At 31.8% G+C, this 14,206-nt stretch overlaps 2 protein-coding genes across 3 annotated transcripts; both read left to right on the top strand.

Annotated features, from left to right (window-relative positions):
• Positions 1–272: 272 nt before the first annotated feature.
• Positions 273–2,402, top strand: LOC125868011 (cell number regulator 2-like). The gene is made up of 4 exons (XM_049548606.1): positions 273–390; positions 474–545; positions 1,316–1,525; positions 2,261–2,402. Exons 1-4 carry the CDS (start codon positions 312–314, stop codon positions 2,338–2,340), a joined length of 441 nt encoding a protein of 146 aa, XP_049404563.1. The 5' UTR covers positions 273–311; the 3' UTR covers positions 2,341–2,402.
• A 3,544-nt stretch (positions 2,403–5,946) lies between these two features.
• On the top strand, positions 5,947–12,387 carry LOC125867913 (peptidyl-prolyl cis-trans isomerase CYP37, chloroplastic). 2 transcript variants are annotated; one of them, XM_049548501.1, is made up of 12 exons: positions 5,947–6,159; positions 7,260–7,520; positions 7,627–7,716; positions 8,154–8,249; positions 8,754–8,861; positions 9,179–9,228; positions 9,583–9,685; positions 10,178–10,231; positions 10,833–10,991; positions 11,085–11,207; positions 11,305–11,354; positions 11,456–12,387. In XM_049548501.1, the coding sequence occupies exons 1-12, from the start codon at positions 6,013–6,015 to the stop codon at positions 11,568–11,570; spliced, it is 1,356 nt and encodes a 451-aa protein (XP_049404458.1). In that variant the 5' UTR covers positions 5,947–6,012; the 3' UTR covers positions 11,571–12,387. The 2 variants fall into 2 exon arrangements, with proteins under 2 accessions (XP_049404458.1, XP_049404459.1); XM_049548502.1 differs by having other exon boundaries at positions 6,014–6,159; positions 7,252–7,520.
• Positions 12,388–14,206: the final 1,819 nt, after the last annotated feature.

Here is a 14,206-nt window from a genome sequence, read left to right as displayed (position 1 = left end):
GACTTCCAATTCGAATTCAAATTCAGTCAAACCCTAATATGATAACAAATACTAGGTGAAAATTAAAAAAAAAAATAGAGTTGGCTATAGGCACCTATAAGAATAGATATAGAAAGAAGGAAAGAAAGAAACAATGTAGCTTATACACTATTAAATCTTGACCTAATTAATTAAACCTTCTTTATGATCTTAATATATTATAAAGACAAGATACCAACAAAAATTATCTTACATTCTAAATAAATATTTTGAAATTAACCTCTTTATTTCCTTTCTATTCCTCCATTTTATTTTTATTTTTGCTTTGCAAGATGCCATCAACAGAGATGCATGTATTGGAGCGTCAATGGTCAAGTGGTCTTTGTGATTGCTTCAATGATCCTATCAACTGTATTGTTTAATTTTGCATTTTGTGTGTCTTCATTATTATTGCAAACTCCAATTTCTAAAATAATTCTTGATTTTTTTTGAAGATGTGACTACTTGTTTTTTCCCTTGCATCACCATGGGGGAGAATGCTGAGATTATATCAAAAGGAGAAACATGTAAGTTTAGTCTTCCTTTCTTTTTCAATCCCGCTTGTGAGATTATACAACATATTTGTTGTTGAAAAGTTAACATAAATCTTAGGTGGTAAGTACCTCCTCTTCATTTTTAATTAACATCTTAGATTCGAGCTCAAAGAATAGGTCATCTTTGCTAAAGAATCACCGTTAAAGTGAGATTTTCCAGCGTAAATTCAAAAATAGAGTTCCAAAATATATATTGGACACCAAACTAAGTGGTTACATTAGCTAGCTATGGATATGCCCCATCACCATGGGGGAGAATGATGCATTAATCTCTTTATTTTTAGAAATATCATCTACTTATTTTAATAAAATTGTCATTGTCCTGAAGTTCTTAATTTTATAAGTGAAATTTAGTATATTAAAATATCTGTGTGAAAAATAATTAGACCTAGCTAGTAAAGCAAAAAGGTGGTGGTATATTGGAGTGCATCCTATCATGTGATACTCAATTTGATAAACTATAGAACGTTGTCATGTAAAATCAACCTCAAAGAGTCCGCCCCACTTTAGAGATCGATCAAGAAGCCCATGCCTTTGCTTGAGCCTTGCGATTTTAGCTATGTGCTTGAATAGGGCAGGCCAGAGATTAGCCCACCAAGCCCGCCCTTTTCAAGGATGGCCCAATATACCTCCACCTTGACGCCCCTACTTGAGTTATAAGCCCACATTACTTAACTTGAAAAAATTCTAGAATATCGAAATTTTATATATGAAATTTGAAATTACCTCCTTTTTTTTTGCAGCTTGTGTAGCAGCAACAACAATTTACTTCTTGCTGTGCTCAATAGGGTGCCAAGGTGGTTATGGATTTCATTACAGATCCAAATTGAGAAAATTGTTAGGTTTGCCAAAGGAAACATGTAAAGATAACATAGTACATGGCTGCTGTTGTTTTTGTGCAATTTGCCAAGAGCATAGAGAACTTAAACTCCATGGAGCTGATCCCACCATTGGTAATTACTTTAACTTTCATCTAGTCAAGATCAGAGTTTAAGTTATATCCACTGACACTGCTATATTGCTTCAAAATTATTGACGTATTTGTGTTGAATTTTTTAAACATGTATTACTTTTGAAAGATTTGACATACATCCGATAATATTATTTGGGAAGTGTCTGAACAATATAAGTAATAATTAAACTTTCATGAAGTGAAGATCAAAGTTTAAGTTATATGTGCTCACAGTTCGAACTCTTCAAAAATGTTGTCATAGACCTTTTCAAAATATTCTAATTTTGGAGGATCTAATACACCTGACAATATTTTTGAAGAGTCTGAACAAGATAAGCCGACAACACATATAACTGAAACTCTAATTTTCAATGTCAACCTATATATTTTATTCGGATCCTTCAAAAATATTATCAGCTTATATAATGCCTTTCACTAATAATTAATGACTTAATTTATTTGATTAGTAAAACTTACCTTTTACAATATTTTTCAAAGCATTGTCTGATTATATATTGCACTAATTTTTTTAATTTGTTTTTTACGATATGTTTTTCAAGTGAAATATTTTTTTTGGCTCATAAAACTTTTTACTTTTTCTCAAGTGAAATATTTGTTCAAATACCTTTATATTAATTTCAACTTCAAAAATGCTTCTCTCTTTTTGAATTTTAATCAAACTTATGTTCAAACGCCTACTAACTTGTTTGATTGTTTGGTGATGGTACGACTATAGGTTGGAAAGCAAATGTAGAGAATTGGAGAAGTCAAGCGGTAACTGTTCCTCCATTCTTTGAACCACAAATGACGCGCTAGGCTTTTGTAGAGATGGTGGACAAAATAAGTCGGAGCAGACTCAAGCTTAACCTAAATTACTCTGTCTCACGTAGTAGATTTTTTGTTTTCAACTAGCCCTACATAAACCTGCCTCGTCTAGCTAGCCACAACTTCTATTTTATTTTATTTTTGTTAAAAGCTCTCCATTTTGAAATTTTGAGAACTATGTCGCTCTGATTACCATGGCTCCTAAATGTCATAAAAATATGTCCGAGAAATGGTGAGGCTTCACGTATTGCTTCCTCGACTCCCTCATGAGGGTTTCATAAAGGTTTTGTAAAAATATCGATCGAAAATCTTATCACTAAAATATTCATGGGCTAATATACACTAAAAACTAAGAAAATTGGCCCCTAAATGTCTAAAATGGACTCTAAAAATTGTGTGACTGTACGTACTGCTCCCCCAACTCTCTACGGAGGGTTTCATAAAGGTCTCATTAAAAAATCTTCTGAAATTCATATCACCAAAATATTCATGGGCTAACACACACGAAAAACTGAAAAATCGTCTAATTCCTGTAAATTGACCCCTAAATGCCTGAAATGAACTCTAAAAATTGTTTCGTAAAGGATTCACAAAGAATTCATCCAGAAGTCATTCACCAGAATATTCTGGGCTAACACACATGAAAAACTGAGAAAATCGCCTAATTTCTTTAAATTTGCCTCTAAATGCCCAGAATGGACTCTAAAAGTTGTGAGACTATACATACTGCTCCCCAACTCCCTACGGAGGGTTCCGTAAAGGTTTCACAAAGAAATTGTCCAAAAATCATATCGCCTAAATATTCATGGGCTAATACACGAAAATCTGAGAAAATCGCCTAGTTCTCGTAAATTAGTCCTAAATGCCCAAAATGAACTCTTGTCAAACATACCCTCCATGTTGTTCTTATAAAATATGTATTTTTAGCTTTTATAATTAATTAAATTAAATATCAATTTAAATGTGTAGTTATATTAACTTTATGACGTTATATTTATAACAGACACCTTTACTATATTAATTTTTTTGTCAAACATGCTATCTATATTGTTCTTACAAAATATATACTTTTACCTTTTATAATTAATTAAATTAAATATCATTTTAACTGTGTAATTATATTTGTGCAACCAAACACGACAAATCATATATATATATAAAGCTGAAACATAAAATCGATTATGTGGCGCTCTCTAAGGCCTCTAATCCTATTTCTCTTTTTTTGTGATTTTTTGGGATTTTTCCTCATTTTAAAATACATAAAATATTATGAATTTATATTTAATTATTTCCTCATTAAAGAAAAAACATAAAACTAACATTTATGCCCACTGAAAGTAATCAGTTGCTCGCCATTAACTTTTGAAAAAAAAAAAACAATAACTCACCATTAATGTTGCCCAAAATTTTCAAGCGGAAAAAAAACTCTTTCTCCTTCCCTATAATTAACATTTATATTTATTAATAGGTATTGATGTTATATTAGTATTAAATAGTAAACATTAGTGTTAGCACGGTTTTTTTGCCCAGAAAAACTGATTTCATTATCCTTCTCCTTCCCACTAATTAATATTTATTAAAAGATATTAAATGTTGCACCTCTTCAAATTCTGGGGTTTCAATAAAATGGTAGTATAAATTTAGGAACAAAGCTCCAACAGCCCCATGTGCTATGTGAAAAACTAATGATTCTATATTTCATCAGGTAATTCTAATTATTATTTTCATTGGATAATTATATCAACAAACTTATTAGTGGTTATACATGGTTCTAGGTGATACTACGATCTCTTCTTAAGATTTTCTTATGCATGGACGTTTATTATTATGATTTCTAAGCAATATATCCTTTCTTTGATTGTTAAGTATAATTTTTGCTGAGTTTGTTCCATCATTTGCAGAAAGTGAAAAGAAAAATGTATCAACAAGCTACAACAACTATTCAAATGGACTTCTTATCAAACTACTTATCATGAGTATCTCAAATATATCTTTTTGATTATGCTTGTAGATATAATTATTTAAGTATTTATAAGATGCAATTTTATTTAATACATGTCGTATATGTGTTTTGTTTCTTTTAATTTGTTGGTTTAATTTTCTTTTTTATTCATTATTTTATGTAAAATTCTTTTCTTCTTTGTGTGTTTTCATAGATGATTACGAAAATAATAAATTGTTCATAAATAAGAACGTTGAAAGAAAACTGAACTCTCATCAGCGTATAAGCTTTAGTTTATTATTGTTTTCATTGATTTATTTCTCACAACATTTAGATATCCAAAGGCTTGATTTTAATTAGTTTTAAAAAATAATGGGAATAAAATTATATTTTCTTATACACAAAATGATTTGCTGAGAAATGAAATCAAACTTAATTTTGACATATTTAAAGTTTCAAATTTAGTTCGAATTAAAAAGAGTGAATTACGTTGAACTAGCTATTTTTAAATTTGAATAATCACATTTTAGTATGAGTTGAATTTGTATTTGTCTTTTACATGAGTGATTTGAATGTAAGTTATTATCAATAGTTTAACAAATCAAAAAAACTTGAATTGAATTAGCACCACAATTTTTTAATTTCTCCAAATATATGATCGCTTGAAATTTAAAATTAATATCTATATATATTTATATATAGTTGGGCATAGACAAAGTGATATTACAACTCTATAATCAATAACCATATTTTTCTTTTTTTTTCCTCAATTTTTACCATTTTCCTATTTTGCTAATCTGCTTTTGTTATTAACAAAGAAATCAAAAGTCACTACATCAAATATTTCTCCTGACTATATGTTACTCATTTTTTTTCAATTACTCACTATTAACTATCACTTATTGTATTCAAGTCTCTTTAATGTGTTAGCACCTATCATTTTAATATAAAATTTTAACATCAATTAAATAATTACTCAATGGATTAGGGGAAGATAATTACTATAAAAGATGAGGAAAGATTAAAGATGTTAGATTTCGAATAGGTAATGCGAATATTAAAGTAGAAAAAACTATTAAAATTTTGATTATTCAAAAATAAAGCACAATCTTTGAATAACAACAAGAATTAGGGAAATAAGAAAATAATGAAATTAAATAAATAAATAAATATAAAAGGATCGAAAGAAGTAACGGTCCAGAAAAATAAAAAGAGGAAGTAGAATAAGAGAGTGAAAGAAAACGGAGATAATCACGAAGAAAATAATGAAAACTCGAGGGAAAGTAACCTATTTTCTAAAATAGAGCTTATTATTTAGGGTATGAACAAATGAGGAGGAGATTAGATACGAGAATAGAAAAAAAAAAGATTTTGAAAAAACTAATAATTAAAAAACTATATTAAAATACAATTCATTTCTACTTATATCTACCTTTACTTTTCATTTCATGCTTTACTTTATTTTATTAGAAGAAAATTTTTAATTTATATTATTGATTTTGTAAGGATATATATGGAATTATGGATGTATGTTATTATTTCGATTAAATTTCAGTAAGTTTATTTCTAAATTTGTAAATAGTTTTATGGCCGCGCGAAGCGCGGAAATGTTCACTAGTATAAAATAAGGGGGAAAAAAAGGAGAGGAGAGAGAGAGAGAAAAGAGAGATAGGCTAGAAAGATAAAAGAGGATAGGGATAAGACCTTACAACTGTGTTTCAATGGCTTCCCCTTTATCCTCTTCCATTTTCTCTCCAAATTTCACTCATTTATTCCAAAATAAGGCTTTCTTCCGTAATCATCTTCCACTTCGTTCCCCAATTTATGCTACACTCACTCGCATTGCCTCGAAGAAGAATGCTTCCATGGTTAGTTCAATTCTGCTCAAAATTTAGATATTCTCAAGTGTGAATTCTGTTGAAATTTCATCATTCTTTTGTGCAATGGCGTAATACATAATTAGACACTCTAGCAAGAGAGCACTCCAACTTACAAAATGATCATTCAAATATATTTCAAAATTTATGTGCCACGTCAGCATTAACTGTCCACGAGATCAAGTTGAGTTGTCTAGATGTATTGTGCCTTGTGTCATTCATTATAGAATTATGAATAGTTAGATTGTATGATTTTACTTATTACTCTATTTGTTTTAATTTATGTGACACGTTTCCTTTTTAGTCTGTCTTGAAAAGAATATCATTATTTTTTATATTTAGGAACAATCTAACAATTAATGACATGATTTATAGCTACACAAATGTGTAAGACTTGTTTAGATCGTAAGTTTCAATAGTCTTTATTCTATCTTAAACGCGGTATCTAGTCGAACAGAACTGTTTTCTGATATTTAGTTTGGGCAAAGAATGCTGGTTCACCTCTAAAGTTTGATCCTTGTCAAAACTTAAAGGACTGTTGGATCATCAAATGTAAGTCTTGCAATCGTTTAGGAGGTAAAAATATGGAACTTTCGTGTCAGGACAAATATCAGGGAATTGATATTCCTTGCTAAAGATTTATCCCATCCCATATCTTCTCATCATTGTGAAGGTTCTAGATAAGGCATGTAGTTTCCAAAGGTAAATACAATAACAACAACAAACCCAGTGTAATTCTATGAGTTTGGGGAGGGTAACATGTATGCAGACTTACTCCTACCTTTATGGGGTAGAGAGGTTGTTTCCGACCCTCGGAAACCCTCCTCCTTTATCCGGGCTTGGGACTGGCAATGTATTGTGACAGTAGCATAATGCATTTGAAACCATATTTTGGGCTTATCTCTTCTTTTTTTCGTTATCTCGAATAGAACTGTTGAGATCTGTATGTCTCTCCGTCTCACATACATATTTGCACCTGCATAAACATCTTATTAGAGAACTCGTATTCACTATTCAATGTTGCTTCAAAAATGATCAAAATACAATTTTTATAACCCTCTCAGCTCCTTGATGGGTTTTCAGTCATGCAGGAATTGACAAAGAGGCCAACTGCTCCTTCCATTTTGTCAACACATTTGGAGAGTACAGTCAAGCAATTTCAGAGTTTAATGGCGGTGATCATTATCTTTACTGAAATTGCATCTCCAATACCTTTGTATGGTTTGCAAGATTTGTCCATTTCTCCTGCTGAGGCAGTGCTTTATTCCCCTGAAACAAAAACTCTCCCTAGAACAGGAGAATTAGCTCTCAGAAGAGCTATCCCAGCCAACACAAATATGAAAACTATACAGGTAGTTTTATTTTGTTCTGCCTATATATTGTATATACTATTTTCCTATTTGGTGGTGTAGAGAGTAAGTCATGAAGTATCACTACTCCTCGTTTATTTTCTCGCAGGATTCTCTTGAGGATATCTCATACTTGCTCAGGATTCCACAGCGAAAACCTTTTGGAACAATGGAGGGTAATGTGAAGAAAGCGCTTAAGGTATTGCATGATATTTTTGTTGCAACCAAACTAGATATAAGACACTTAATGATTGATCCTCTAGCAAGGTAATCATTCTTCGACATGGATCTCAGCCATCTAACAGACGTGTTGGATATCAGGCGATTTCCATACAGTAACAAGAATAAAATAGTTGTTCATTTATGTGTTTTTTTCAGAAAGATACCCTGTGATACAAGGAGGAAATCTTCCCTTTCATGTTTTTCTTTTAAACTATCCATCAAACAGAGTTATAGTATAGAGAATTCAAAGAGTCTCAAAGATGTTAACATTGCATGCTAACTGACTGTGACGGATTGTTTGATTCTGCAAATAACAAATAATGAAATCACTTATAATGAAAGGATGTGAAGTTATCAAACACTCTTATTCTGTGTCTTTAAGTACATATTTCTAATGCTTCAATATCTCTTCAGATTGCAACAGATGAAAAGGCATCCATCTTGGCTAGCATCCCAGCTGAACTGAAAGAAGAGGGCTCAGTCTTGTACACATCTCTTGTAGACGGAAAGGTAACATGAGACAACTTAGATTGTTTAGTTTAAAAGTACTTTAGGTTAGATGACTTCATTTTGCCCTCCAGGTTGTCGCAAATATGTATCAGTGTCTAGGTTCAATCTCTACTGTCTACGTTAAGACCCCAAAAGAGAAAAAAGAACAGAGAAAGAAAAGAACTGGGAACTGCTATATATGTGCTCCAATCAATATCAGTGATGGCTATCTGACGCAGGAGCACATCTGTTGTTACTTTACAATATTGTTTTGCTGCAGAAGTTTGTGAAATCTTATGCACTTGTGATAGTACATTTACCAGTTTGCATGATGATATTCCAGTAATACTCTTTATCATGCTTGAATGTATGATATTATGTCAATGCAACCAGTCAGGGTCTCAAGGATTGATGTTTTGGCTATCTCACAGATTTCTTAAATTTCTTAATAAATTATCTGAACAGATGATATCTTTAAACACAAACCTTACTGCAATCAAGATGACTTTCTTTTTATCTTGTCAGGGTGGATTACAGAAACTTCTACGGTACATAAAGGATAAAGATCCAGATAAAGTATCCGTGTGTCTTGCATCTACATTGGATACTATTGCACAGCTGGAGTTGTTACAGGTATTTATGAGCTCCTTTGTACATTCTTTTGTGGTGAAAAGGGGGCAAATCGGTAATGGAAAGTACAGTTACTGTGATTGAATAGTTCACAAGAAAAAAAAAATTGTACTAAGGTTCGACTTGTGCCCTTAGGAAGTGATACTGTGCTTTGAAGAATATAGCAAAGGATAAAGCTTGAAGGCAAAGAGCCCGTAGCTTCAAACTTTCCAAATCTCTCATGCATTACAATTTTCACAATTATACATTCTCCAATAACATTTTCAATGTAAAGTTTTTGATGTAGTTAACAATATCTCAAAGACGTAATCTCTCTACAGGCCCCAGGGTTATCATTTTTGTTGCCTCAGCAGTACTTGAAATACCCAAGGTAAGGGCTCTTGTGATTTCTCTTCTAAATATAGCATTTCTACTTATTAAAAAGCGAGTTGCTTAATGACAAACATGTACGTACATCGATTATTAAATCCGAGGACGATTACATCTTGCATAGTAAATGTGCCATTTTGATACTTATGGTGCCTTTGTATATCCAAATGTTCAGATTATGGTTTCTTATCACTTCAGCAGCAACATTATTGCATTGCTATGTAGGAAAACTTGAGTTGGGCTGTTCTTTTTAAAGCACTCTGTGTTCAAGTTACAACAACCATGCTAAAATAACTACTTAATGATTTCTTTGAGGAAGATGGTTTGTGTTATATTCTTCTACTAAATGCGTCAGGCTCACAGGGAGAGGAATAGTTGAATTTACAGTTGAGAAAGTAGATGGTTCAGCATTTTCTCCTGAATCTGCTGGTGAAGCCAAAAGCACTGCTAAAATTCAGGTATGCTAAATCCTTTACTTGAGAATCAGTTAAAATATCTTGCACTGCCCATTTCTTTGTTTGATCCTTTGTCCTGAACTTGATGATTAAGCATCAATCGAGACCTTTAAGTTAAGAGACTGATCCTTCTGGAAAGTTATTTGCTAATGACTTGAACCTGTCATTGATGGTCATAATCTCATGCAATAGCTTCATCGTGGAGACATTAGTGCAATTTAATCAAATCCTGAAATGGCTGTACCGTCTCTTTCTCTTTCTTTGAACCACCTGTCCTATATCGTGCTTTGAGATAAAAGTGTGTTGCGTTTTTATGATGACGTATTCCCCAATTAAACATTTGCTTCTTCTTTTCTGAGGGAGTAACAATTTCTGTTGTATAATAGATCCTGCACCAGAAGAGTTTTTAATATTCTTCTATTATAACTTCTAATATTCCTCAGATAGATATTTTGTCGAACACAAAAGTATTAACTGTATAATGACATGATGCAGGTTGTTATAGATGGGTTTTCAGCACCACTGACTGCAGGAAACTTCGCAAAATTGGTAAGGTAGTGAAATCTCACATCATCCTTGTAGGTACCCATTATACAACAAAAACAATAACTATGCCTCAATCCCAAACTAGTTAGGGATGGCCATATGATCCTCGATATAATTGTGGTCCATTTTAGGCCCGCTTCATTCTAATATCAGTAATTAAGAAATGAACTTTGGATCTAACTCAACTACAAAAGCTAGGGCATGAAGTAAGGATTGCCCACGACCATATAAGGAGGAAAACAACTCAATCCCACACTGATGTGGGACTCTTAACAACTTCCAATAATTTCTCCCTTCTTTCCCTTTTGAGGATGACTTCCTACTTCCGTTAGACAAATTGATCATAATTCAGGTATTTCTTCACATGAAGCATGGTCGACACGTAAAGGTGGCTTTTTCTTCTTTCATTTCCCACATCTTTTTTGCTGGGCCCTAATAACTACTTTACTTGAAGAGTATGTGCTTATAGTTTCCTTTCCGTAGCTCTAGATTATTAACTTGCCACTGTGCTAAAATATGGAAAACCATCATTCTTAAGACGTCTCATCTTTAGATTTATTTGAATAAGAATTTGTCTTGTAACAACAAATCTATAATTCTTTAGGTGGTTGATGGGGCATATGATGGGATGAAGCTAACTTGTGCAAACCAAGCAATTCTTTCAGACAGCGAGGTGGGTAAGACTACCGGGTACAGTGTTCCCTTGGAAATCAAGCCAGCCGGACAATTTGAGCCTCTTTACAGAACAACATTAAGCATTCAGGTACCCACATGTTTCATGGACAATAACAGACCGATCTTTGGCGTTTATTTCTGTTGTGCTTGTGCTTATGGTTTATTCCTTTGGTTACGGAAGGATGGGGAGCTGCCTGTGCTTCCATTATCCGTTTATGGTGCAGTTGCAATGGCTCATAGTGATGTATCAGACGAGAATTCATCACCAAGTCAGTTCTTCTTCTACCTTTACGATAAGAGAAATGTAAGTAGCAATTCATCAGTATAGACTATTCTTTCGTTTCTTCTTGTTATTCTTTTCTTTGCCACCTAACTTATCCAATCAATATGTTGTTTCTCAGTCTGGCTTGGGAGGATTGTCGTTTGATGAGGGCCAATTTTCAGTTTTCGGGTATGGTTTCTTGCAACTCTGCTATCTATGAAAACCTATTGTATCTTCAACAAATCGGTGATTGTAGTCGTTCTAATGATAACTTGTGTTATGATTCACAGATATACAACTGTTGGGAGAGATATCCTTCCTCAGATCAAAACTGGTGACATAGTTCGATCTGCAAAGCTGGTGGAAGGACAAGACCGCCTCATTTTACCACCACAGGATAACTAACCTTATTATATCCTCAATTTTTTGAAAATTCAACATGTCATTCTTCGTTGCTCATCATTTATTAGTACCAAATATGGATGCTGCTTCTTGTAAAACAGAACAAATGAAATGTTTGATTCCTGATGATAATAAATTGGATATTATAGACTATAGAGCAAACAAATAAAAAAACTGTTATATTGAGTTTCTTTTGTACATTCAAGTAACTACAACTATGCTGCAGACATGTTACAAAGTCGACTTGGAGTTGGTTTAAAATCCAACCATCTCAAAGTTGGTCGACGAGCTGGTGGTGTTAATGCTCTCTTTATGATCTCTTTGTTAGCTGATCCATGAAGTTTTCGTAGACTATAATGACTTGTTGCTGTTGTCCTCACTACGCGTCTTGTAACGTGTGGTGATGAATCTCTCCGTTGAAACCTTGGTGATGCTGGAAACTTACTACATTTCTTCTCTGGCTTGTTAGTTCTGCTAACAATTGGTGACTTTGCAGTGATATTGGTTTCATTGGAAAGGAGAACCTCCATGTTGATATCCTTGTTCGAGTTTTTTGAAACAACTCAAGACTATCGAGGGAAGGAGTTACAGGACGGAAGTTGTATCTCGAAAATGTGAACACAAGAGGTAAGTGTTGTTGTTCAAGAATGATAATAAGAAGAAGAAAAGATGATGGATTTGTTTACTTTGAGATGAAACCTTTTATAGTGGTGTTGGTATTTTAGACGTGTTTTGACCAATTCATTTGAGTGTGGGAGACTTTGTAGTTTGTAAGCAATTTGGAATATTTTGACTTCTTTCCTGGCAAGCTTCCAGAAAGGAGGAGTAACGCTCCTTCCGTTTCAATTTATTTATCTGATTTTAACACGACTAAATTTTGTAATTTTAAATTAAAGATAAGTAGAATGTTTAAAAATATTTTTTTGATTTCGTGATCTTAAGTATATATTATGTGAAAAATTAAAATTAAAAAGTTGCAAAAAAGAATGGATATTTTAAAAATAAATTTGAGTTTTTTTTTTTTTTTTTGAAGAATTGATTATATTCATGGCAATAAATGGGCAGTCCAGTAGTCATATGTTGACTTGTCAACTTTTGAATTGTCTTCCAATTTGAATTTTGAATGTATCTTTAACTCCAGTCTACGACTTGAATACTGACGATTGCAAACGACTTGAATCGAATTTGTACGGATTGAAAATAAATTAAATAAAAATAAATTAAATATTTAACTTATTTATATTTAATAGTATAAATAAAAAAAGGTTAATTGACGGATAATAAAAATATCTATATTATTCATGATTTCAAAAATAGCTAAGTGAGAGTAAGTAAAAAAATTAAATTAATTTTAGGCGTCCAAAAATAACAATCATTTTATCTATCTGAGGAGATCAGGATGAAGTGGGTAAATAGCTATTTTCATCAAATACTTCCTCCGTTCAACAATAGTTGTTCACTATATAATTTTAGGATGTTTAACAATACTTGTTCGCTTTATTATTTTATATTTAGTTCCTAATTTACCCTTATCATTTTAATTATAGTCATTTCTCTATCACATTTTTCAAGACATTATTTTTATTATATTCAAATGGTGATATAGTAAAAATACCCTTTTATTTATAATTTTTCTAAAAAATATGCAAAATCAATAGTGAATAAGTATTGTTGGACGGAGGAAGTATTAATCATTACTTTAAAAGTAATTAATAATAAACATATTCTTAACTAAATTACGACGTTCAAACCTTTAACTATAAATTCAAAATCAAGGAAGTGAGAAAAAATTCATGGATTAAACTTTTACAAGTTTTAAACCAATAAACCATTATGGGTTAAAGAATTATTAGAGTTTCAAAACCAAAAAATGAATCGAGAACTTCAAACATTTATAAATTTAAAATCAAGAAATGATTCATGAGGTTCAAATATTTTCTGGAGTTTCAAAACCAAGTAACAAATCATTGTCTTCAAATCTTTATAAGTTCACATAATGTATGCAACAACGACGATAACATAGTGTAATCCCATAAAATGTTCTATAGAGAGTAAAATGTAAGCAGATCGTATCTCTATTTGAGTAAATAAACTATTTTTGTCAGACCCTCAGATCAAGAGAAAAACATCCAAAACAATATAAAGTTACCATAAAATATATGATGTTACATAGATCGTTATAAATTATATTAATATGAAATACGAGATTGACCAGAAATCACGTAAAAAGGAAGATAATTTTTTTTATTTTATATCTTACCAATATAATTCTGAATAGGTATCATGAATATAATATGGATGAAATACTATAACACCCTTCATCTTACGTAACCATGAAGTAGTTCATTACTATCTAAAGGAACCAGGTTCTTTAAATAAGAGAAACTTTACTAATTTCAAAAGAATGATTTTGAATTACAACTCGATAATCAAAGAGACTAACTTTAATACCTCAACTCATTAGTTTCCTGCAATTGATAGACACTTCAAAGACTATAAACTCTAGTCTTCCAAACATTAAAATTCCAGATCTTCACTTGATCTAAATGTTACGAGTTTAAACCGTAGAAATAATAATAAATCACTTGGATATAATGTATTTAGAACAAATTACACTTAAATTTGACCTTATGTATCGA

The sequence above is a fragment of the Solanum stenotomum genome, chromosome 6 (genome assembly GCF_019186545.1).
Source record: "Solanum stenotomum isolate F172 chromosome 6, ASM1918654v1, whole genome shotgun sequence".
Taxonomy (NCBI): domain Eukaryota; kingdom Viridiplantae; phylum Streptophyta; class Magnoliopsida; order Solanales; family Solanaceae; genus Solanum; species Solanum stenotomum.
Note: the sequence above shows the minus strand (reverse complement) of the source record. Positions and strands in the feature narration are given on the sequence as shown.

What these genes read in the sequence shown, in the direction of transcription:
- LOC125868011 (XM_049548606.1), top strand. Translation starts at nt 312, where the DNA reads ATGCCATCAACAGAGATGCATGTATTGGAGCGTCAATGGTCAAGTGGT. An exon ending in TATATCAAAAGGAGAAACAT is followed by an intron (nt 546 to 1,315) that starts GTAAGTTTAGTC and finishes TTTTTTTTGCAG; the next exon opens with CTTGTGTAGCAGCAACAACA. An exon ending in TGGAGCTGATCCCACCATTG is followed by an intron (nt 1,526 to 2,260) that starts GTAATTACTTTA and finishes GTACGACTATAG; the next exon opens with GTTGGAAAGCAAATGTAGAG.
- LOC125867913 (XM_049548501.1), top strand. Translation starts at nt 6,013, where the DNA reads ATGGCTTCCCCTTTATCCTCTTCCATTTTCTCTCCAAATTTCACTCAT. An exon ending in CAGTACTTGAAATACCCAAG is followed by an intron (nt 9,229 to 9,582) that starts GTAAGGGCTCTT and finishes TAAATGCGTCAG; the next exon opens with GCTCACAGGGAGAGGAATAG. An exon ending in ACCTTTACGATAAGAGAAAT is followed by an intron (nt 11,208 to 11,304) that starts GTAAGTAGCAAT and finishes GTTGTTTCTCAG; the next exon opens with TCTGGCTTGGGAGGATTGTC.